The 24363-nt window shown below is 34.2% G+C and overlaps 3 protein-coding genes and 1 long non-coding RNA gene across 9 annotated transcripts; 2 read left to right on the forward strand and 2 right to left on the reverse strand.

The window, feature by feature from the left end:
- Positions 1 to 1181: 1181 nt before the first annotated feature.
- LOC106358793 (S-protein homolog 2-like) lies at positions 1182 to 3959 on the forward strand. Its single transcript, XM_048738655.1, has one exon. It carries the CDS (start codon positions 2990 to 2992, stop codon positions 3401 to 3403), a length of 414 nt encoding a protein of 137 aa, XP_048594612.1. The 5' UTR covers positions 1182 to 2989; the 3' UTR covers positions 3404 to 3959.
- Positions 3960 to 6076: 2117 nt separating this feature from the next.
- On the reverse strand, positions 6077 to 9422 carry LOC106360668 (importin subunit alpha-2). The gene is made up of 11 exons (XM_013800307.3): positions 9047 to 9422; positions 8868 to 8964; positions 8691 to 8782; positions 8486 to 8617; positions 8220 to 8405; positions 7971 to 8134; positions 7815 to 7893; positions 7314 to 7442; positions 7088 to 7215; positions 6598 to 6972; positions 6077 to 6481 (listed from the first exon to the last, which is right to left on the reverse strand). The coding sequence occupies exons 1-10, from the start codon at positions 9269 to 9271 to the stop codon at positions 6600 to 6602; spliced, it is 1605 nt and encodes a 534-aa protein (XP_013655761.1). The 5' UTR covers positions 9272 to 9422; the 3' UTR covers positions 6077 to 6481; positions 6598 to 6599.
- Positions 9423 to 15259: 5837 nt separating this feature from the next.
- LOC111199504 lies at positions 15260 to 17347 on the reverse strand. Its single transcript, XR_007315704.1, has 2 exons — positions 16079 to 17347; positions 15260 to 15534 (listed from the first exon to the last, which is right to left on the reverse strand). It is a non-coding gene; the product is annotated as an uncharacterized LOC111199504 (long non-coding RNA).
- A 134-nt stretch (positions 17348 to 17481) lies between these two features.
- LOC106360667 (calmodulin-binding transcription activator 5) lies at positions 17482 to 22176 on the forward strand. Of its 6 annotated transcripts, none has more exons than XM_013800305.3 (13): positions 17482 to 17689; positions 18020 to 18145; positions 18212 to 18327; positions 18412 to 18500; positions 18603 to 18648; positions 18806 to 18923; positions 19118 to 19237; positions 19381 to 19439; positions 19523 to 19945; positions 20029 to 20729; positions 20825 to 21374; positions 21469 to 21765; positions 21867 to 22176. In XM_013800305.3, the coding sequence occupies exons 1-13, from the start codon at positions 17626 to 17628 to the stop codon at positions 21915 to 21917; spliced, it is 2760 nt and encodes a 919-aa protein (XP_013655759.1). In that variant the 5' UTR covers positions 17482 to 17625; the 3' UTR covers positions 21918 to 22176. The 6 variants fall into 6 exon arrangements, with proteins under 6 accessions (XP_013655759.1, XP_013655760.1, XP_048594614.1 ...); XM_013800306.3 differs by having other exon boundaries at positions 19118 to 19207; XM_048738657.1 differs by having other exon boundaries at positions 18020 to 18327.
- The last annotated feature ends 2187 nt before the right edge of the window (positions 22177 to 24363 follow it).

Raw genomic sequence — 24363 nt, forward strand, 5'->3', positions numbered from 1 at the left:
GAAATAATTATCAAATACTTAAGACGTGAATTCACCAAAATTATAAAGATGCATGGTGGGTGATCAGTCCACCAACATTCATTTATTCATGCAAATAACTTCATTTGGCTGGTGAAAACCGTATTACCATTTTATCTAATGAGCAAGCAACGTATGTGAAATCATTCGCAAGAATCTTATGGTTCTTCAATGAATATTCACATAAATCTTTATGTATCTTTTCGAATCATTATCAAACCAAAATGGTCTAACTGGTTCGTGCCAAATATTTTTGTAAACTTCTGGTTTACTATATATTTATCTCTATTACACTAATATTTATGTAGTAAAATCTATAAGAGAATGTAGGTACGTCTCTAAAATACTTTTAGAGCCTTAAGAAATACTTTTGATTTGCAATAAATTTAACATGTCTTTAGCTTATTATCTCAACATAACTTGTTTCAAAATGCCATAAATTTACTTTAAGAAGGATTTGTCAACCAATTTGAGTGTAAACATAATCTTTTGGATGTTTCACTTATTATAAAATGTGAGTTTCTTTAATTCTTCCACCTCGAGATGATAATACTACAAATTTATTAGTTTCTAATTGAATCTCATTTTAGAATCAACAACATACCATATTCGGCTTATGTATTCTTTCTCATATCCTTCAAACTTTTGAGGCTTATAAGAATATAATGCAATAAGAATTTTAAATTGCATTCTTATATACAATAATATTTTGTACTCTTCTGGAGCATCATATATATCCTCTTCTTGAACATTCAATAAACCTCATACTAACATTCCATAAATTGTATTCTTTCATCTTTCTCTTCTTTATTACCATTTTTATTTTTTCAGCTTCAAGTGAAATATGAATTCTAAAAAGAAACTCTTTGGTCTTGACCTTAATCATAAGCATATATATATCCACATTCACGTCAACAACTACTTCTTGGACTTACCAATATTATTTGTGTGGATTTTCTTTCTCAAAATGTCAAATTCTCTTCAAGAGAATGAATCATAACGTGTTTTCCTGAGTCTCAAAGAGACATGATACAAGTATAAATTTTTTTAATCTTTATTTTCAACCATGTGTCTGTTGGACAACATTATGTGTGAAAACTGTATTTTTCACTATATTTGGATCACTAAAATGTTCTTTGAAAATTTTTACTTTATCCAACATAGTTAAGATTTATCTACAGACTCCATGTCTTGTAATATTTAGATGCAAAATAGATAATGAGCTTTAGGTAATCACATTATGGTGATTATACCTTTCTTTGGATTGTTTTCCAAAACTTGTGGATTTTTTAAGATCAAGCTTTAAGCTTAAAACTATCATATATGTAATGGTAATGAAATAGAAAAATACTTATTTTATATAATCAAGTTTTAATTAAACTTGTATATAACTATCAAACTTGTGGATTTTTTATGCAAATTATTTTATATAATCAAGATTTAATTAAACTTGTATATAAAACATAGAAAAATACTTATCTTATAAAGAGAAAAGCATCAGCGATGAGTGTTCCAACTCTTCATGTTTCTCGACATCTTACATGGTTTCTTTCTCTTTTACAAAGAATAAATATTCCTGAAATACTTATAATTTGCTCATATAAAATGACTATTGATATGTTAGTAAACATAAGTATTTAGATATAACAATATATGAGAACCAAGAACCACTCACGTATAAAACAGTATCGATTGGTGGAATATAAATTAATGAGAACCAAGAACCACTCACGTATAAAACAATATCATTTATTGTATTGACAGCAATTAGGTCAAACTCAGACTCATATCTTATTGCTACAAAGTATATATATGTGAATAAACCTAAACAATAAGTGTAAACGATCATTACTAATGAATTAAGTAATGAAACAATAACCATATGGCTAATAAAGTAGCTATAGGTTCAACAAGAATGATTCGTAGGTTTTGATTGTAGCTATAGGTTCTAACTTTTAGTACACAGTTTCAACAATAAAATAGTCAAGATAGCTATTAGTTATATAATTACATGTTGTATGAAATAACAGTGGCAATATGCAACCGTATGAAAGTATAGGTTAATAACAATACAAAATGTTAAGCGTAGGTTTATAGCAATACTACGAATGAACACTAACACGTTTAAGAATTACGTGATGACATGTGAAACATATAATAAAATCTAAAGCAAACACAAGCTATTATGAAATCAAACACATACAAATATAAAATATAACAAATTATTATGAAATCAAACACATACGAATATAAAATATAACAAATTGCGCGTTAGCTTGTCGACAAGGTCTCACTTTGATCGAATGATTTTTTCTTTCCTTGAAACAAGGGCAAATCAATATTGTCGACTGAAACTTTTAAACTCAATCAAAATCAACATGTTGATAACTATAAATCCCACTCTCACAAACCATGAATTGATAATAAGAATTATTAGAGAAGGATTGAACATAGATTATAGCTATTAACATAAAATAAAAATATGTACCTATTAGCCCAAAATCGCTTGAGTTTCATGCTGATAACATGTTATAAGTAAGAAGAGAAGAATTGGTGTATCCTATTCCATGAATAATGAATCTTTTATATAGGATTACAATAGCTTGGGAACAAAGTCACTTAGAGAACAAGTAAATTTTGAAGAACAAACATATCTAAGACTAGCCATAATGTCATTACCACAATATTCATAACAATATTTACCAAAAAAATTAAAAGCCGGGTGATCACAAAATTTATGTTAATTTTCTTTTAATTTTTAGATCATATATGCTAAGACAAAGGAAATTGACAACAAAAAATGGTAAGAAAAAAAAAGAAAAGAAACTTTTAATTAAAATTAAGGAATAAGAATATTCTCATAGTTAGTGTTAAATTAAATGTTAATTCGAATTAATGATTCACGAGCATATATTGTTTCACTATATATAAAGAACCAATATTCTAAGAATAATACGTACCAGAAAGATAAATGGATTCTCTAAAACATCATATAGTTTTCTTCATCACGATGATTATGTTCATGAATGCAACCATGTCCTGTGCGCAAAAGACAACAGTGGTGATTCATAATGATCTTGGAAGTGGATTATCGTTAGGCTACCACTGTCAGTCGGGGGACAATGATCTTGGATACGGGGGTCTGGGAGTAGGTGGATCATGGTTCTTTCGCTTTAAACCTGATATTTTTGGTCGTACTTTATTCTTTTGCAGATTTAGTTGGGGAAACGAATCACATTATTTCGATATATATAAGCAAAAAAGAGATAAAGAGTTTGAGAAGTTTGGATGCACACACTGTGAGTGGAAGATACGTAAGAATGGTCCTTGCAAGCTTAACAAAATCAATAACATGTTTGATGTCTGTCTTCCTTGGAATTCTTGAATTTTTCAACAGTTTTAATATCTATACGTATTATCTAATAGCGTATTATACTCTTATTAAAGTTGTGTTACGAATAATAATATGGAAGAGGATTTTTTTGTAAAGTAATGAAATAAGAATTGTTTGAGAGTTTGTGTACGTCAGCTACAGTGAGCTCTTGTTAAAGTTACGTTTATTAACCACCATATTTGTGTATTTTATTTACAAAAATAAATAAAAATATTTGTGTAAGTTACCAATCCTCGACCAAAAATGTGTTGTAAAATCATATTTCCATGTTCTATAATCGGAAATTTAGAATATAATGTAATTTAGAACATAATGTAGTTTTTTTTAAACTAGGGGTGGGTATATTAACAAGAACCAAAGAATTGAACCAAAACTTAACCAGACTTAAAAAATATCTGAATGGTTCCAAGTTTTGAGAACTAAAAAAATCAGAACCGAACAAAACTGGGATATTTCGGATAACTGAATGGAGCTAAAAATATACAAAAAAACTAAAAATAACTTAAATTATCAAAAATATAGCAAAAAGAACAAATATGTCCTAAAATAACCATAAATATCCAAAATATCTAAAACAAATACCCGAATGGTTACTTAATTCAATTATAAATGAACTCGAATTGAAACGAAATATTTTAAAACCGTATGGTTTCAATTTTCAAGAACCGAACCGAATGCCTATACCTAATTTTAACATTTTGATATTGTATTGATGGAGATTGTTTGAAGTTCATAGTGGTACCGTACCTTAATAGACCTTTTATTTATGCGGATGCTCAAGCTACGTACGTTCCCTACAAGTTGGACTGGCTCCATATCATTGTAATCCTTATGGTTCTTGTAACGAAAAGCGGAGAAAAGGTTATGTTTTGTCAGGATTCTCGTTTGGGCTTCATGGTAGTATTTTGAAGTCAGTTGCAGAAACTTGAATTATATGAAACTGCAGAAGATCTGAATCTCTTACTACCACAGAAGGATGTAAGGCGAAATTCAAGTATGAAAAAGATCCTAAATAGCTTTTAATTGTACGAAGCAATGCAACATTTCACTTCCCAGCCTAAGAGGCCCCCATCCATTACCACAACTCCCATTTTGCAGTAACTACTCAGAAGAAAAAGTGCAAGCTCTTGAGATATTTCCAGGTCACCAAGAGATGGTCTCTGTCCCGACAAATCAACTTATCAAAAGACTAAAAGATAAAGATCAAGAGATGACCTGAGGTGCAGCCAAGTAACAATGAGATGTATATTAACGAACATTCGGAAGTCTACATCTTCTGAACTTTCACCATAACTGACATCTACCATTTATATATCATAACCCCGAGATAGGGAGAGAGAGCTAAACCTATAATCTGGATGCAGGAAGAAGATGCGACATAACATCTAGGAGACTGGTATGAATGGAAAAGAGTTTCATAAATCCACTGACGTCATATCAAAGGTCAAGTAGAGTAGCAGATTTCCCAACTTATTAATCTGACAATGCACACGGACATCAAGCAGCAGAAATTCATGCCCAACCTAGCCACATCCTAACAACATCAAAGGCCAAACCAGTCATCCCAAAGAGTTGAAGCCTGACCTTAAGGATCTTCAATTGTTCTCCTTTTAACTCAATTTCTCAACCCAAAGAAAATGTACACCGACTCCTCCAAGTATCATCATAAATTCAGCTACATACATTTGGATTATTATAGTTCCTTTTTAATGTTTTAGAAATATAGTTCCTTTTGAAATTAGACTTACACAAAAATATATATTGTCTTGTACTCATATCAATATAGGAGTGTGCACTGCACTCACCCAAATGTATGGCCTAAAGCTTTATAAAATATAATTCATCACACAGAGCATAACCATAGTTCTCTCCCACACACACAAAACATAACCTTGCCTCTCTTTTTTTATCCCTCAAAACACATACACACAAAATTTGAAGCTTAAATAGTCTCGCTCGATAGCTGGTGGAGGGTTGAGATGAGGAGCAGCTCCAGTTGCTGCTTCGGAAGGATCACCATGTAAAGGATGAGATCCGATCAACTCATAGAACCTCTCGTCGGAGCTGGGCCACGCGAAGACTCTGTAACTGCTAGAAGATTTCTCCGTCTCTATCATAGTTATTTCTTGTTCGTCGTCATCGATACGATGCTTGAGAGCAATATTACTTTTGACTTTTTGAGCCTGCAATTCTAAAAAAAGGCCTTGAGAAAGCTCCCGGAGCCATGGTGTTTGACGGCGTATATATGTTAACAGAAACTCCTTCCACGAGTTTTTTAAAAAGAAATATATGTGTATTATTTTTGTTAACAAACTATATTATATGAATACCAGTTGCATATGTTATAATTCTTTTAGTAATTAAAGGGTTAGTAAAATTAGAAGCTAAGGGCATCATTGGTGATAGTATGTCAATGAGTTTTTATTGATAAAAATAGTAAAGAATATTAAAAATGGAAGAGAGAACAATAAATCACTTGAATCGATTCTTTATAAATGTATACTCTTACAAGACAAAAAAGAAACAATTCTACGGAAGTAACTCTAATAGTGGTAGAATTATAAAAAATAATTAAATTATAATTATAGAAAGTAAATGCTATTATTTTATATTTATTGAGAAACACACATGGTTCTCATTAGCCGAAAAAGATATGAACCGCACTGGCTGGAAACATTTCTATATGTCAAAAAAAAATATTAACAATAAAGACGCCCAATTTGTCACCGTTACGACCAAATAAAGTTTGACCAATTTAAAAAAAAAATGTTTTCGACCTCGCAGTCTTGTGTAGTACACAAATGTCACAAAGCTCCTACAGGCTTCTCATCACACATACTATAAAACCCATTTTGGTTCTCATAAAAATATTCCCTCTGATGACTCCTACCCAAACCTCCCCCTCCCCCCCCAAAACAAGCTTATCTTACGACTCAAACCCCACCCGACTACACCAAGACACCTTGCCCGACTTCAACACAGAAGAGAAGACTCATACTCAGACCAATTTAACCAGTGACCCCACCACAGACTCTTAAACCTCCTTTGACTCTTCAATTCAATCAGCTCCTGTTGAAACAAAACCAAACTCAAAGAATTACACAAAATACATATTTACTTTTAACTTCCCAGTCTAAGACATTTGGACAGGATTAACTAGTAAGTATTGAGTATTTATTTATTACCATCACTGGAAGTTGAATCCACCTGGCGGTGCGGCTGCATCATTACCGCCAAACTGGAATCCCTGAGCAGAGACGTCACCTGGTGGTAGAGTCTCGTCTTCCTCTTCCAACCAGTATGTTTCAAGAATCTTCACTGCCTTCTCATAGATTTCGCTGTTGTCATGACTCTGCAGATTCTCAATCTTTTCTAATCCCTCTGCATCATCGATCAACTGCGCATAAAAGTTTACATCCCCGGTATTTCCCGTCAACTTCTCAGCTTCTCCGACTTTCAGAATGTTCTCCAATCCTTCTAGACACACGGTGATAATCCTCGGATCGGGGCATATCAAAAGATCACACAGTGGCTTCACGACTCCCTGATCCACCATGTACCTAAAGCACGGAGCAGAGGGAAGTTTTAAATGATCGTTCAAAAAGAGAGATCTAACAAATATTTCAAAGGAGGCTGAGATCAAAAGAAGAGGGGGCTGATATCGAATAATCTTACTTGATTTGGTCGGGAGAACCTCCCGAAGTCGCATTGGATACTGCCCATGCAGCTTCTTTCTTTATATCGAACTCTGCATTTTGAAGCAGGTTGACGAGAGGGAATATCAAACCAGCTTCGCATACAGCCTGCATCACAGAACATAAACACACAAAATTTCCATCAAACAACGAAAGCCTTCTGAAACTGATAAGCTGAACAAAATAAATCTTGGGCGAAAGTTCACCTGAATCTGGTCCCTGTTTCCAGCAGTGATGTTCGATATTGTCCAGCAAGCTTCCTTTTTAATGCTCTTCTTGTGGTTATGAGTCAGAAGGCTCAACAAGCTAAGGAGTGCACCATGACTAATTACACACTGCAGGGAAAAAATTCATCAGCTCAAAACCAACCAAAAAACAGTTATGCAATAAACGGTTAAATAATTGAGACCTACGGAGGATTATAGGCCTAAAATGATGAACACATACATCTAAAAGAGACAGAATACCAGACATTATGTGCAGTATTTGAGCTATGTGAAAACATGCATGGTACTAGGTAGACAAATTTTAAAAAGAAATGATCGACCTCTTTTTCCAGAGGTGCACATAATATTCTCAAGTGTTAATCTGATGAGTAGTAAGTAACTTTTGAGAACCAAAAATAATTATCATACATTCTTCCCATTAATGTTGTAGGACGAGTGGAACATGTATGTTCAGATAAATGACTGAAAGAATAAGTATACCTGTGTCTGTGCATCATCTCCAGTGACGATGTTACCGATAGTTCGAAGAGCAGGAATAAGCACAGACGGTGATGGATGCCTACACAGCAAGCCAAAATTCATCATCACATGATCATGCACAAAAACAAGGTGGATTACAGGATTGAAAAGACTCACTCGAGAAGCTCTACAAGTCGGGGAACAACACCGGCCTGAATGACAGATTGGATTTTTTCATTGATGCCGTCAGAAAGATAAGAGAGGGCCCAACAGGCATCCGTCAACACTTCCTCATCAGTCGAATGAATCAGGCGCTCAAGGGCTGGAAGAGCTGGACTAACCTGTTCTTACGAGATGACAAAAGTTAAATAAATTTGCCTTGATCAAATAAGGAAGAGAAGAATAAGACTGAAATGAGTGACAAACCTGCTCAAACGGAGGCTGTGGCTTGCCCCTGCAGAAATTAGAGAGGGTCCAAGTAGCATTTCTGAGCATTGAGAGTTTAGCATGCTCATTCAACTGAGAGAGCAACGGTAACAAAGCTCCCTGACCAAGGACAAGATCTCTGCACTGTGGAGAATCACCCGCAACATTTCCTAAGGCCCAAACAGCCTGAGAGACGTGAACAGGTTAGGAAAATATACTTTAACAACATACTTGGTCTCGAATATTAATGAAGAAACATATTGTACCTGCTCACGGACATCATCACTCTGAGAAGCCAAGAGTTGCACAAAAATGGGAACAGCACCGTGTTCAATGACAACCTTCGTATGCTCTGAAGTCCCAGAAGCAATGTTCGTCAATGCCCAAGCAGCCTCAAACTGAAGCCCCACACAAAGCATTAAGTTTCAGATGATAATTGTAGCAAATGTGAGAGAGAGAGATAACACAAACCTGAAGCTGTGGATAATCATCCCTCTTGAGAAACTCCACAAACCTTGGCACAACACCAGCAGCTATCACCTCTTCGATAGGAGGACTTCGCTCTACCAAATCAAAACAAAAGGCATCGATTCAATTTCAAGAACATGCCTAGCAAAATCCAAACTACACAGATACCAGCAAAATCACCTATGGAAAGCAGTTTCCTGAACTGAGTAGTCGCTTCAAGCTGTAAGTTCCTATCCTCTGACCACACCCCACCAACCATAGACGGCAAGCTCTCCAACTTAATCAACAATCAAAACCGATCTAATCAGTTCTAAAACCCTAGAAATCGAATCGGTTCCAGATCGATAGTGATTCTATACCTTCTTCTCGACGGATGTAGCGGAAGCAACGGAGGAAGGAGCGAATTGAGGCTGCTGTGTGGATTGAAGACCTTCGCGACGCTTCTTGAGCAAGCTCTCTTCGCGCTTGGTCTTACGGATCTCGACCATGTTGTCTTCTCTCCTCCTTCGTCCTTCCTCGGCGTCCACCGCCACTTTGTAGCGGTTACGGCGAACCTCAGTCCTCGCGTTGGGTCTCAGAGACATGATGGCTACTGCTCTTCTGGGTGAGTGAAAGTGAGAGGAGAGGAGAGAGTGTTTAGAATAGAATCGGCGGATATATAGAGGGAGAGGGAATAAACCCTAGGCGAAGCAGAGGGGAACGAGAAAAGAGGAAAAGTTACGGAGATTGAAATTTCGTTTGGTTTACAAAATACATTTTTAAATTTTATTTGATTTCGTTACAGAGACCCACTTGTCAGTATCTATACTATTAAAAGGGAAACATTCTTGAAAAATCTACTTATAAAATGTTGTTGGACCTATTCATTAGAAACCTAATAAATTTTATGTAAAGTTATATTTTTATAATTATATAATTAGTTATTTTGGTTGTTCCTAAATTGATGCAACTTAATTATTTTTCCTAAATTGATGCAACTTGATTATTTTTTAATACCAAAAAATTATCCGCGCTTCTCAACCGCGGATCAAAATCTACTATATCATTATGATGAAATATACACCATCTGAAAATCATTTTTTTTAACAGCCAAATGCTATTCAATTACTCAAATTGAGTGTGGTTTGAAATATGATTTCGTGCTCATGAAATATGAATGATCTTGAAGTCGGAAAACATATCTGCAGAGTATCTATCCTCTCCAATTTTATTGCAAAGAAATATAACGTGTGCATTTTATGTTTTAAAATTCATGTTAAAATCATATGATATTAGTTTCGTGATTTGTAAATTTAGTTCAAATCATGTATTATTTAGTTATATTTATTTATTAAAAATCTTATTTTACAATAAATTTGAAGAAAATTTTAAAAATTATTTAAATTAAATATAATAAAACTTCTAGATTTATTAATACTAACTAAAAATACAATATTAGATTTTAAAATAGATAAAATTACTTGAATTTATAAATTTTACATAAATTTTCGAATTAATTAAAATATATTAAAATAACTCCATCTACTTGGCTATTGAATGGTATGATAGTTAGAACTTAAAAAGCACAGTAAGAACTATATAAATTAATAATGTTGGGACTATAAAAATTTATTAATTTATAAAGTTATTAATTTAGAATAATTTGCTTTTTAGATCTATATTTTTATTGAAAAAGACAGTGTAGAAAAGTGAAAAAAAAATATTTGCTTCATTATATTATATATTGGTTAGTGTTTATATACATTTGAGTTTTAACTATTTTTAGTAGATCATTGATATAATTATGTATATGAATACATATTATATAATACAAATTCACTTTTATACTTTTATATGTAATTCCATAAAACTAAAAAAAATTACAAATGAATTTTGTTTTGAAAAAACATACACAACAACAAAATTTTGTATATGTTAATATAAAATTAATATATATGGTAGTTGTTAATTTATGATTTTAATAAGATCATATATTTACCTACGAGATTTCAAAGTAATATTCTTACTATTTTATCAAATAATGTTTTATTTTACACCGGTCCAAGTTGAAACCGAAAAAATTTATTAGTTTATAGTGTTTATTAATTTATCGATAATAATTAATAGAGTTTATATTGTATATTCGTTTTGGAGTAAAGTATCATATAACACAATCATAAGTCATCACGCAAGTAGGCTCCAACCAAGTTTTAGCTTCATTATCTTTTTAAGATATTATGTACCGCCCAGACATCTTCTCCGAGGTTTAAAACTCTCAAAGAAGAAATAAATAAAATGATTGGTATCAGCCAAGGTCGAGGACTTGGTATTTGAGTTTGGCGTCGAGGAAGACGCAGGGGCGGATCTATGTAGAACGGTACGGAGTCACGTGCCCCCTACTAACTTTTGTTTTTTCTTAAGCAACTTCACCTAATTTATTTAAATGTTCTTAGTTTACTGAAGAAAACTTAAGTTTACTGAAGAAAACTGAGAAAATGCCCCCATCTGAATGTGTTTTTATATGTCTTCGTTATTTTTAATAATGTGCCCCCAACTAAATACTAGTCTAGATCCGCCCCTGGGAAGACGCATGAGCAATGCTCTTAGATAAGGTTTCCGTCTTCTGATTCGTCGTGCGGGTAGAAGCTTGCTCTATACATCTAATGGATCTGAGACATGTAATACTCCATGAGGTGTCTTACATGCGCGCGGACACACGTTAGGCAGAATAACGATATACAAAGGTAAAACTGGCCAGCTCCTCGCAAGAGAAGACTTGCAAATCAAAACCACTGCTTCGTCTCGAAACACTCACCCATCCGTGGTTGAAAAAGGAGAGGTATAGTAGATACCTCCACAACAAAAATACACCTCACACCGATGAATCCATTAAGCTAGAGCAAGGCAAAAACGAATTGACCATGACTGCAGAAAAACCACAACTCATATCTAAGGCAACCCTCGACTTGACAACAACTTATGAACCACACCTTCCACTTTCGAAACAGGAACAAAGAAACACAAATCTGAGGCCGAAGACATCCCCCTCACCCTATATATCATCAAACCAAAAGCCAAAAACCTAAAAAGAGACCCCCACACAAGTAGCAATAGATCACAAGAGATAAAAGAGGAGAATTGGCCGGTTCTGATGTTAACAGAGCCACCGAAACCGGTCGGTTGAAAGCTTGACGGCGCTAGGGCTTCTCTCTTGACAGCGCTGGACCCGAAGTTAATGCAGTTTTTGAGATTTTAACAGAATTTTAGTAAAACACTTTTCATTATATATAAACTGGCTTATATACGGGTCACTAGATACATCGGTGAAATTATAGATCCAAAATAGACATGAAATATTGATTTCATCTAATTTAAATAATTTAGTTAGAAATAATGAGCACATTAAATGTTGGATAAAAGATGAAATAAGATTACAAATATAAATAAATAATAATAATGATAAATGTTAAAATAATTACATAAATATAATTTCTCTATTTATGTGTTTGCAGAAATAAAAATTACGCATATTAAAAGATAGTATATATATATATATAATATGCCGAGTCAATGTCCGGTCCGGTTTTCAAAAGATTGCATCTATTCATAGAGTTCCTGAATCATCAAATCAGCCACAATTTTTTTTATATATTTTCTCTATATACTTAGTATTTTAACATCTACCCATAGAGTTCCGTAATCATCCAATCAGTCACAACAAATTTTTTTTCATATTTTTCTCTTTGTATCTTTTAAATTAATAATGATACATGTAAATCAACAAAATAACTTTTTAAATAATAGTATAAATAGATCATTCATGTTCAAATTACAGTGAACATAACAAAAAGAACATGGAGAATTACCATTAATACCACTTTCCTAATACCACTTTTCAACTTTACACTTTTCAATTTTACCATTAAAATTTTAATTGGCAAAGTACCTTTATACCCCTAACTAATTAAGCCTAAGACTAACTCTTCTCTCTTACATCTCACGATAATTAAATCTCATCATCTCACAAATCGTCGACGGATTCCAGCGGTGACGAGTTCTCCGGCGAGATTCGACTCTGCAGAGTTTTCCGGCGAGATCCGACGAAGCTACGGCGAGATTCGACGAAGCTACGAAGAGATCCGACGAAGCTACGGCAAGATCCGACGAAGCTACGGCGAGATCGTACGAAGCTGCGGGGAGATCCGACGAAGCTACGTCGATCTCCCTCACGACGCTAAGAAACGCTAACAAAGGTCAAAGGATAATAGATGTTGATTTTCGTCTCTTTCTGTAATTGTAGCTTTTGTTTCTCAAAATCGATATGTTTCTGCGAAGGAAGACGAAGTTTTTCTCGTGAAGTTTTCAAATCACAAGTTTATAAAATCTTATAAATATTTATCAGTGAAGAACGTAGTTCTTATATATTATCGTTTTTGATATGTCTTTGTTGATCTTTCTTGTTTTGAGAATTTTTTGTGTTGAATATTTTCTATTCCTTCCTTGATCCATATATTTCTTATAATCAGGTTATGATGATTGAACCAACGACGCTCCAGTGACCATATCCAATTGCTCCGACCAAATCTCGCTCCGGTGAACACCAACTCGCTCCGGTGAACACCAACTCGCTCCGGTGAACACCAACAAGCTCTGGTGAACACGATCGACAAACTTAAAGATAGTTTGTGTCAGTGGATTTGATTTCCGAGTTCAATTGAGTAAATTAGTTCAATTGAATCTATGTAAAACCCCAAATCTAATTGACGTGTTTGAACTTTGAAGTGCACATTTCTGAGTTAAATTACAGTGAATCTTGTTTTTGGAAGTGAGTGCTTATGCGTAGGAATAATATGTGATTGGGTTGTGTCCAGATTTTGAAGATCGACGAGGTTGGTGAGCTGTTTGAAGAAGTAAGAGGGACTCAGAACAAGAACGTGGTTTGTGAGATCAAAGAATTGCAGATTTATAAAGCTTTATAAAAGTTGCAGAGTTGGCTTCTTAACACCATCTTCTCTCTCATCTTCTTCAGACATCTCTTATACTAAAACAATCGTATATCTCTCCTAAGACTTGCAAAGCTGAAGAGGTTAGGTGGACATCTAAGTGAATTTGGCTGCAATTGTTTTTTTCTTTTTACAAAAAAGAAGAGTGTGATGTGGAGAAACCTTGATGTTCTCAGATTATGTTTGAAATGACATTTTTTTGTTGAGAACAAGGAATTATCTCTAATGTTCAGATGAGAGCCTTATATAGTCCTTTCAACTCATAGTCTTGCTCTTTCCATGAAATGGCCTGTTATTCTGTGGCTAAGTGGCTAAGTAATTGAAACTACTCAATTTTACTACATTTTGTTTCTTGTAATAGAAATCAAGCTTGGTTAGGTTGACGTTGAATGGTCTAGATTTTGTGTCAATATTCATATGACCAAATGGGTTACATGAAGGGAATCTTATACGGAAGAGAGAACAAGAAGAGAAATAACACATTGTATCCAGAATTCAAGTAAAGAAACATGTCGTTCAGATGTTTTTAGTGTCTAAATTATGAAGGCAAATTAGGATTCCATATCAAATGATTAAAATACAGACAAAAGATATACTTTATAAAGCCATGAACAAACAAATTGTTTATATACCCTCTATAAAAAGTTTATAGATTCTGTATAAATAATTTATATACCCTTATAAATGGTTTATAAAATTTATGTATTGTTTTTATAAATATTTATAAATGATTTATAAACACTTATTAATTATTTACATATAAATCTTTATAAACTATTTTACATACTCTTATAAATTGTTTTATAAGCCTTTATAAATGGTTTATAGACTCTTACAAAAAAATTGTAAACCTTTTTAAAAGGTTTATAAAATTCAGAAATTGTTTTTAGTAGTTTTTATAAATGATTTATAAACTCTTATTAATTATTTATATATCCTTATAAACCCTTATAAACGATTTTACAAACTCTTATAAATTGTTTTTATAAATCAGAAATTGTTTTTAGTAATTTTTATAAATGATTTATAAACTCTTATTAATTATTTATATATCCTTATAAACCCTTATAAACAATTTTACAAACTCTCATAAATTGTTTGTACAAGTTCTTATAAATTACTGTAGACTCTTATAAATGATTTAAGTGACTTTCTAATTGGTTCCTAAACCTATAAACCTTATAAGTTGAATACATAACCCATATTAATTGTGTATATACTTTCATAACGTTTTTATAAACAATTATAAATGGTTTATAGACTTTATTAATTGTTTTATAAACCTTTATAAATGTAAACATTTATAAATGGTTTTGAGACTCTTACAAATAATATATAAACCTTTATAAATAGCTTATAAACTTTACAAACTGTTTTATATATTTTTATAAATTATTTATAAACTTTTATTTTCTCTTAAGCTTTCTTTTCTCTTCATTTTTATCTTCTTTCATGTGTTATTGCCCTACATCATATGCTGCAAAAAGTAAAGCCACAAATCCTCGTTCCCTTTAGCTTTTCTTCATTTTATATCCTTGTTGAACTAATTGCACAACACTGTAAAAATCCATGTCATCCAAGATCAGGATGTGTTGGGGTCACCAAATGTTTGTATTCCTCAGAGAATCCAAATAATGTATTAACCACAAGATGTAACAAAGAATAAACAACGTATTATAAGTCTCTCTAATTTATAAATTTATAAACCCCTATAATACTACATTTATAATCTTTTATAAAACACTTAACATTATTGACCAAGACACCGATTGGATAATCACTTTTGGATTGTCTAGTGGTTCTGTTCCAGCTTCATAAATCCTTGGAGGCAATCATGAAGATGTGCAAGATTCATTGCTGTCTAACTGCAAGACGAAATAAAAAGATGATGTTAACTTTTAATCGTGGTCTAAAGATACCTTATCCAAGCATAATGTTCATGTATTTCGGTAACAGTCTTACAAATAACACAGAACAAGACTTCTCGAGTTCACACGTTTATATGTTGTTCTATAGACATATATGATGAATTCTTGTCTAAGAACTTCTTTTATAAAACCTTGTAAATCGTTGAGCTGTACTATCAACAATATCCTAAAATACAGATTTATAAGGGGTTATAATTCCTTAATATGCAGTGTACTATCGGAAAATCTCTCTCTTAGCCGGAACTATTCAGATGACAAGTCCAAATCAACCGTATTCTATTTTTGGATAAACAGAAGGAAGAAAATCCTAAAATTACTTGAAATCCAGATTTATAAAGGATTTTAAGTTGTCATAAAACTCAATGTTCACTATCGAAACTGTTTCTCTTAAATCGACATGTTCAAATGAGAAGTCAAAAACAAAAATGATATGAAGTTAATAAAAGGATGATATGAACTTCTAATCATGGCTTAAACATACCTTATCCAAGCATAGGATTCGTGTATTTCGACAACAATCTTACAAATAATATAGAATAACACAACACAAGACTTCTTTAGTTCACACATTTATATGTTGTCCTATAGACATATGCGATGAACTCTTGTTAAAAAACTTCTTTTATAAAATCTTGTAAATCGTTGAGTTGTATTATCAACAATATCCTAAAACCCATATTTATAAAGGGTTATAATTCCTTAATATACAATGTTCACTATCGAAAAATCTCTCTCTTAGCAAGGACCATTCAAATGACAAGTCCAAATTAACCGTATTCTATTTTTATAACAGAAAGGAGAAATCCCTAAAATTACTTGAAACCCAGATTTATAAAGGATTTTAAGTTGTCAAAACTCAATATTGTTCACTATGAAAATTGTTTCTCTTAGATCGACATGTTCAAATGAGAAGTTTAAAGCAAACCTTTTTGATTTTTTGATAAGAGAAAGAACAAAATCAAATATTTACTCGAAACAAACAAAAGAATACAAGAATTAGAGACGTACGAGTTGTGAATCTTGAACAGGAATCAACATTTGAAGGCTTTGAATCGCGATTCTCTGTAATCCGTTTTCGTCGCCGGTTGTGTGAGAGAGAGAGATGGCGGATCTCGACGGAGACGGTTGATCTCGACAGAGACGGCAGATCTCGACGGAGACGGCGGATCTCGACGGAGACGGCAGATCTCGACGGAAACGGCGGATCTCGACGGAGACGGCGGATCTCGACGGTAAGTCTGAGAGAAAATGGATCTCAAAAAGAGAGAGGAAGAGTCGATGATTGAGGAGAAGATAAGGTAAGGGTACTATTGTGTTTTGTTCATTAATGAAAGTGGTATTTATGAAAATGTCCCTAAATTGGTGGTAAAATTGAATAGTGGTATCAAACAAAGTGTAAAAGTAAAATTTCCCCGAAGAACATTTAAAATAATAATTTAATATAATGACATATATATATATATATGATGAAATTCAGTCTAAATCATATAAAACATAAAAAATCAACAAAATAGTGTTTTAATTAACAGTATATAAAAGATGATCCAGTCTAAAATCATGGAAAATATGATATTTAAACAAAATAACTTTTTAAATAATAGTTTGAACATAGGTAGATTTATACAAGAAAAATAAACTAAACTATTTATATCAAAAAATAAAATAATACAGTATGTGATAATATAAAAATGGATCCTGGTTAAATAGATTTATAATTCGTAGGGGTGAAAAATGTGAAAATAAAAGGTTATGGTAAAAAAAAAAGAGAAGAAAGACAGACAGACATTTTGTTACATTGCGAGTTAACGCAGCATCTACCATTTCCAGTTGAATCGTCAACGGAAAAGACAATTTTATCTTTTAAGAAGCTCTCTTTAAAAATTAATTAAAAACAATTTAGTGGAGAAATAGCTCAAATTCGTTTTTGTCTTGTTTTGTTTCTCTCTCTCTCTCTCTCTCTCTATCTCAATTTCTGTGTGTTACAGTACTTGTTGTGAAAGAGGAGGATCATCATCGGACTTGTCTTCGATGGCCGGCGTCGATTCCGGCAGGCTTATCGGCTCTGAGATTCATGGATTCCATACCCTGCAAGGTTTTTTTCTCTTAAAACCTTCTTGATCCCTGATCAATTAGTTTGACTGTTTCTTAAATCCGAGTTTCAAAATCACCGATTCCATCTTTGTCTGGGTTCTAGACTTTCGTTTCGGATTGCTCTTGATTTGATCGCATCCCTTGTGATCTAATGCATTCAATTAGAGTTCGCCGACATTTTTTAGGATAGGGTACAACTTTGTTAGAAGAAGACTATTTGTTCATCAGGAGACTTTTCTTACCTGCTAAGTTATTTTATTTTTCAGTGTAAATATAATTTAGATAGATGAGTAATATCTTCTTGAGTTTTGGTTTTGATTGTGTGTTGCAGATCTGGATATACGAACGATGTTGGAGGAAGCATACACTAGGTGGCTCCGTCCTAATGAGATCCATGCTCTCCTCTCTAACCATAACTACTTCACCATCAACGTCAAGCCTGTCCACTTACCCAAAAGTATTCTCCCATCTTTCCCCATCCTCTCTTTTTTTTTCTTAAAGTTTTCTTTTTTGCTTCGTATAGGTGGCACGATTGTGTTTTTCGACCGTAAGATGTTGAGGAACTTTAGAAAAGATGGTCATAACTGGAAGAAGAAGAAGGATGGCAAGACTATTAAGGAAGCTCACGAACACCTTAAAGTGAGCGTCTTTCACTTCACTGACGAGCGTTTGACAGATAATTTTATATGCTCTCTTGTTGTGATGTTATTGTTCAATCTCCAGGTTGGTAATGAGGAAAGGATCCATGTTTACTATGCCCACGGTGATGATAACCCTACCTTTGTTCGAAGGTGTTACTGGCTATTGGACAAGTATGTGGCAGCCAAAGATTGTATAAATATAGTTCACTTGATCATGCCTTCTTTCCCCTGCTTTTTTTCTCATGATTTTGAGTAAATAATTCATCTCTTCAGGTCTCAGGAGCACATAGTTCTTGTCCACTATCGTGAGACGCATGAGGTTTTTTTACCTGTTCTCAGCTTTTTCTGATTTTTTTTTTTTTTGGTTAGGATGATGCATTGATGTTGTTTCAATAGGTTAGGGCCTTCTCTTGGAATATTTTAGTAGCAAACTACAATATTCGTTTGCAGCCCTCTGAATTTTTTTGGTAAAACAGGTTCAGGCAGCTCCAGCAACACCTGGGAACTCGTACTCAAGTTCGACCACTGACCACGTATCAGCAAAACCTGTTACTGAAGATATTAATTCTGGTGTCCGTAATGCTTGTAATACAGGTGAGAAGTTGTCTCCTCTCCTGCTGATCTTGAGCTTTTGCTATTCAAAGTTTTGGTGTATATTGGCAATTTTCTGTACTATTCAGAAATTTTTAGTGTATATTGAAATATGTTCATCATTTGGAGTTCTCTTAGATGGCTGGACATTGATCACAGTTCTTTTTTTTATTTTATTTTTGTTTTCGGGTTTAAAGCACGCAGCAACAGTCTGGTTGCTAGAAATCATGAGATTAGCCTTCATGAGATCAACACACTTGATTGGGATGAGCTTCTAGTAGAAACAGGTATGACCAACCAGTCTTCACCAACACAAGGTACTTATATCACTTGACCTTAACCTTCATAAGTTAACTAACATCTTCCAAAAATATAATATTATCTGCTTGTTTTTAAAAAGGGAGCGATGAGATGATGCTTAAAAGCATTTGAATTTTTACTCTCGTTTGTATCTCTGCAGACGATGTGTTATACTTCACTGAACAGCTCCAAACTGCGGCTATGGGATCTGCACAGCAGGTGAGTGAAATAGATGTTTCAAGTCTGTAAGAGGCTTTGCCTGTCTTGCTGTTCACCATTTTTCCGCCTTGTTTATTGTGCAGGGGAATCACCATGCAGTCTACAACGGATCAACAGATATACCATCATACCTCGGTCTTGGGGACCCTGTTTATCAAAATAACAGTCCATGTGGCGCACGAGAATTTTCTAGTCAGCACTTGCACTGTGTAGTAGATCCAAATCAACAGACAAGGGATTCCAGTGCAACAGTTGCTGATGAACAGGGTGATGCTTTGCTTAATAACGGTTATGGAAGTCAGGAAAGTTTTGGAAAATGGGTAAACAACTTCATAAGTGACTCTCCTGGTTCAGTGGACGATCCTTCACTTGAAGCTGTATATACACCTGGACAGGAATCATCTGCTCCTCCTGCTGTAGTTCATTCTCAGTCTAACATACCAGAGCAAGTATTCAACATCACTGATGTTTCACCTGCCTGGGCCTACTCGACAGAGAAAACAAAGGTTTCTAGTACTTCTTTCCCTTATCATCTCACCATTGGTTGGTCCTATAAGTAAATCTAACCATTTTCATGTTAATCTTGCAGATTCTTGTAACTGGGTTCTTTCACGACAGCTTCCAACATTTTGGAAGATCAAACCTCTTCTGCATTTGTGGAGAGTTGCGTGTCCCCGCAGAATTTCTCCAGATGGGGGTATATCGTTGCTTTCTTCCCCCTCAATCTCCTGGGATAGTGAACCTTTATCTAAGTGCGGATGGGACCAAACCGATCAGCCAATTATTCAGCTTCGAACACCGGTCAGTTCCAGTTATTGAAAAAGTCGTTCCTCAAGAGGACCAGCTGTACAAGTGGGAAGAATTTGAGTTCCAAGTCAGACTATCTCATCTTCTGTTCACTTCTTCGAGCAAAATCAGCGTTTTCTCAAGCAGAATCTCAGCTGATAACCTGCTAGAGGCTAAAAAACTAGCTAGCAGGACTTCCCATCTCTTAAACAGCTGGGCGTATTTAATGAAGTCAATCCAGGCGAATGAGTTGCCGTTTGATCAAGCAAGGGACCATCTCTTTGAGCTCACTCTGAAAAATAGGCTGAAGGAGTGGCTTTTGGAGAAAGTGATCGAAAACCGCAACACGAAGGAGTATGACTCTAAAGGCCTTGGAGTGATCCACCTTTGTGCTGTCCTTGGATACACTTGGTCGATCCTTCTCTTCTCCTGGGCAAATATATCGTTGGATTTCCGTGATAAGCATGGTTGGACCGCTCTTCATTGGGCAGCATACTATGGAAGGTAAAATAACTTGCATCTTTATAGTAACACGAGGTTCTTTTGCATATCCTCTTTTCGTTTTAGTAACTTCTTTTCCATGTTTTACTCTTTGAAAGGGAGAAAATGGTGGCTGCTCTTCTGTCTGCCGGGGCAAGGCCTAACTTGGTGACAGACCCGACTAAGGAATACCTCGGCGGCTGCACAGCGGCTGATATTGCACAGCAGAAAGGTTACGAGGGTTTAGCAGCTTTTCTTGCAGAGAAATGTCTTGTAGCACAGTTCAGAGACATGAAAATGGCTGGAAACATCAGTGGTAACCTTGAGGGCGTCAAAGCAGAGACGTCAACAAACCCAGGGCATTCAAATGAAGAGGAGCAGAGCCTGAAGGACACTCTGGCGGCATACAGAACCGCTGCAGAGGCGGCTGCACGGATCCAGGGGGCCTTCAGAGAGCACGAGCTCAAAGTCAGGTCAAAGGCGGTTAGGTTTGCTAGCAAAGAAGAAGAGGCCAAAAACATAATAGCCGCTATGAAGATTCAGCATGCGTTTCGAAATTACGAGACTCGTAGGAAGATTGCAGCCGCTGCTCGGATTCAGTACAGGTTCCAAACATGGAAAATGAGGCGGGAGTTTTTGAACATGCGGAAAAAGGCAATTAAGATCCAGGTAAAAAAAAGATTATGTTGCCATCAAACTCTGTAAGACTGCTCTTTGCTGCTTTAGAATACACTAAAGATGATTTTGTTTTACGGTGGTGCAGGCTGTGTTTAGGGGGTTCCAAGTAAGAAGACAGTACCAGAAGATAACATGGTCGGTGGGAGTTCTTGAGAAGGCGATTCTGAGGTGGAGACTCAAGAGAAGAGGATTCAGAGGGCTTCAGGTTAGCCAACCTGAGGAGAAGGAAGGCACTGAAGCGGTGGAGGATTTCTACAAGACAAGCCAGAAACAAGCAGAGGATCGGCTAGAGAGATCAGTGGTTCGAGTCCAGGCCATGTTCCGGTCCAAGAAGGCTCAGCAAGATTACAGAAGGATGAAACTGGCTCATGAAGAAGCTCAGGTGAAATTACTTTTGTTTCTTTCTATTTTCTTAACTCGCTATATATAATCTATTTCAAAAACATGACACAGTTTCACTTATAAATGTGTAACATGTGACAGCTGGAGTATGATGGGATGCAAGAGCTTAATCAGATGGATATTGAGAGCTGAATTTCATATTAAAGAGAAGTGTTGTGGTATTACAAGTAAAATCTGTGTAAATGACAAGAGGCAATTTCGGCCTTTTTGAAGCTGTTTGTTAGCATGGTAAAATCAATTCTGGAGGTGGGAGATTTTGCTTAGAGGCGTCTTGTCATCAGTCTTTTGTTTGGAAGACGATGTTAGTTTCTGTAATGTGTTATGTGACTTATGTTCAATAAACAATCTAAGATATAATAAGAAGACAGAAAAAAAAAACATGAAACAAATATACGTGAAATCCAGAGAATACAAGTGCAAGTCTTCTTCCACAAAACTTTGGTTAAATGCTGTTTTCGAATTCTGGGTGGTGCTTACACTCTGTGCCGATGTTGAGTTGGACTTTTGACCTGAAATAAATAGGAGTTGCTTCTAGTCGAGATTTGATTTCTAGGTCCAGTCCAGTGGGTGGGCTTTTATCTACAGTTTGAAGTTAGTCTTTTGCAACAAGATACACGTTGGAAAAAAAAAACGAAAAAGAGCGGTGAACAGTTCGAACATCACACTCCGACACGTGTGGAGAAGTAAAACACGTGTCAAGGGAGTGGCAAAGCTCTCTCTGATCTGTTCCAAAAACTTTTCCTTGCTTGTTGTGAAGAGAGAAGTATTAACAAAGAAGCAAAGAAAAATAAGTGATAGAGAGAAGAAACAGAAAATGGACAAGAGTGGAGGAAAAAAGGTGATGAATGAGATAAGGAGCTTTCAGAAGGCAAATTTGTTCGATCTTGGCCATCCTCTTATCAACCGCATCGCTGACTCGTTCGTCAAAGCCTCCGGTATAAGTAATTTTAGTATTTCATGTATTGTGTAAATATATTTAAGATGGCATATTTGTATTAACATAGCTTAAGATGGATTATTTTTGAAGGTCCGCACGTGTATGCGTGTTATCACATGTCTTGTGTCGAAATGTGTTCGTGTGTTGAGCAAATGCAAGAGACAAAGTATGGTCAATAAGCTTGTGTTTTAGAATTAGTTATCTAAGGTTTGGTCTTGTGGTACCGTTATGATTATCTTCCTCCATGTGATCTCCACTCCACCTTGACAATCGACAGTCCCTGGTTTCCAAAATCTTCTTTTGTAGCTGTTCGATATTGATGCATGTGACGTGTTGCGAAGTGATTTTGCTTTTGGAGTTTCAAATCTGGCGTCCCCTATCTGAGCTTTGTCACAAGGGATTGGCTTCTTCACGTGGTGGTTGTCTTGTTCTTTGTCTTGGTGACCATTCTCGCTAATGTATCGCTCGGTGGTCTTTGTCGGAGCTGGTGTTTTGGTAGGGTTAAGGAAAATATCCGAATCTGAAAAATTGAACAGATCGACCCAAAAAATTTATACCGTACACCCGAAAATATCTGAATCACAGTTATATTTTTAAATACATTAATTATTTTTACATAATATTTAAAAATATTCAGAATTTTCCTAAAAACTTGGAAATATCTACATACCTAAAATAAATATTTTTAAATAGTAAAGTTACTTAAGGTAGTAAGTATCGAGTCTCACAACATTGAAGGTTGAATGCTGAATATTACGAGAGACTTGGACTATCAATTATTGTACTTGCTTCTAAAAAAATTATTGATCTTGCTTATTCCTCTCTCAAATACATATTACCAAGGCAACTGTTGTGATGTTATATATTTAGAGTTAGATGATCTTGTAATTAGTTAGAGATAACTCTTTAAGTTAAGTCGGTATTTTGAGATAAGCCTAATAGGTAATCTCTTGTAAAGTATATATGAGGACGTTCAACCTCTGAATCGATCCACACATACATTCACCAAAACCATGTTTACACAAATATTCACCAAAATCTTGTTTACAGTAGCAATCTTAAGCTTTGATTAGCAGAGCTGATGGCAAAGTATTAACACTATGCTGTAGAAGCATTATGCTATCGAAGCAGTATGTTTTTTATAAATGCAATTAATACAGTGATTGGTAGAACAGTAAATGATTTATATATAAAATTATCATATAAAATTAGTATATGATATGTAATTATAGTTTATTGCTGAAAAATATAGATATATTTTATTTATAATATATATTTAATTAATTTTTATATTTTTATTAACGATAATGAATTATATTTAATTTTATTGAAAAATAAATTTTATTTTTATTTTTTAAAAATTAGAAAGATTATTTAAATTTGTTTAAAGTTTTATTTTTTTAAATTTAAAATTTAATTTTAAAATTTTTGGTTTTAATATATATATTTTTTTAAATAATAATTTTCATTTAAATGTTTAATTTTTTAAAAAATAATTAAATTTATATTTTAAAAATTATATAGTTTGATATAAATATAATTTGTGATACTATTATATAAAAGCAATTAATTATATTAATTTATTTTAATGATTTTATATATTGTGATATTATTATATAAAATAAGTTAATCCTATTAAAT

Source organism: Brassica napus, chromosome A8, assembly GCF_020379485.1.
Source record: "Brassica napus cultivar Da-Ae chromosome A8, Da-Ae, whole genome shotgun sequence".
Classification (NCBI taxonomy): Eukaryota; Viridiplantae; Streptophyta; class Magnoliopsida; order Brassicales; family Brassicaceae; genus Brassica; species Brassica napus.

Coding starts and splice junctions, on each gene's coding strand:
- LOC106358793 (XM_048738655.1), top strand. CDS start 2,990: ATGGATTCTCTAAAACATCATATAGTTTTCTTCATCACGATGATTATG.
- LOC106360668 (XM_013800307.3), bottom strand. CDS start 9,271: ATGTCTCTGAGACCCAACGCGAGGACTGAGGTTCGCCGTAACCGCTAC. Junction 8,965..9,046: donor CTACATCCGTCGAGAAGAAG/GTATAGAATCAC, acceptor TTGTTGATTAAG/TTGGAGAGCTTGCCGTCTAT. Junction 8,783..8,867: donor CAGGAAACTGCTTTCCATAG/GTGATTTTGCTG, acceptor TTGATTTGGTAG/AGCGAAGTCCTCCTATCGAA.
- LOC106360667 (XM_048738656.1), top strand. CDS start 17,626: ATGGCCGGCGTCGATTCCGGCAGGCTTATCGGCTCTGAGATTCATGGA. Junction 18,649..18,805: donor ACTATCGTGAGACGCATGAG/GTTTTTTTACCT, acceptor TTGGTAAAACAG/GTTCAGGCAGCTCCAGCAAC. Junction 18,924..19,117: donor CCGTAATGCTTGTAATACAG/GTGAGAAGTTGT, acceptor TCGGGTTTAAAG/CACGCAGCAACAGTCTGGTT.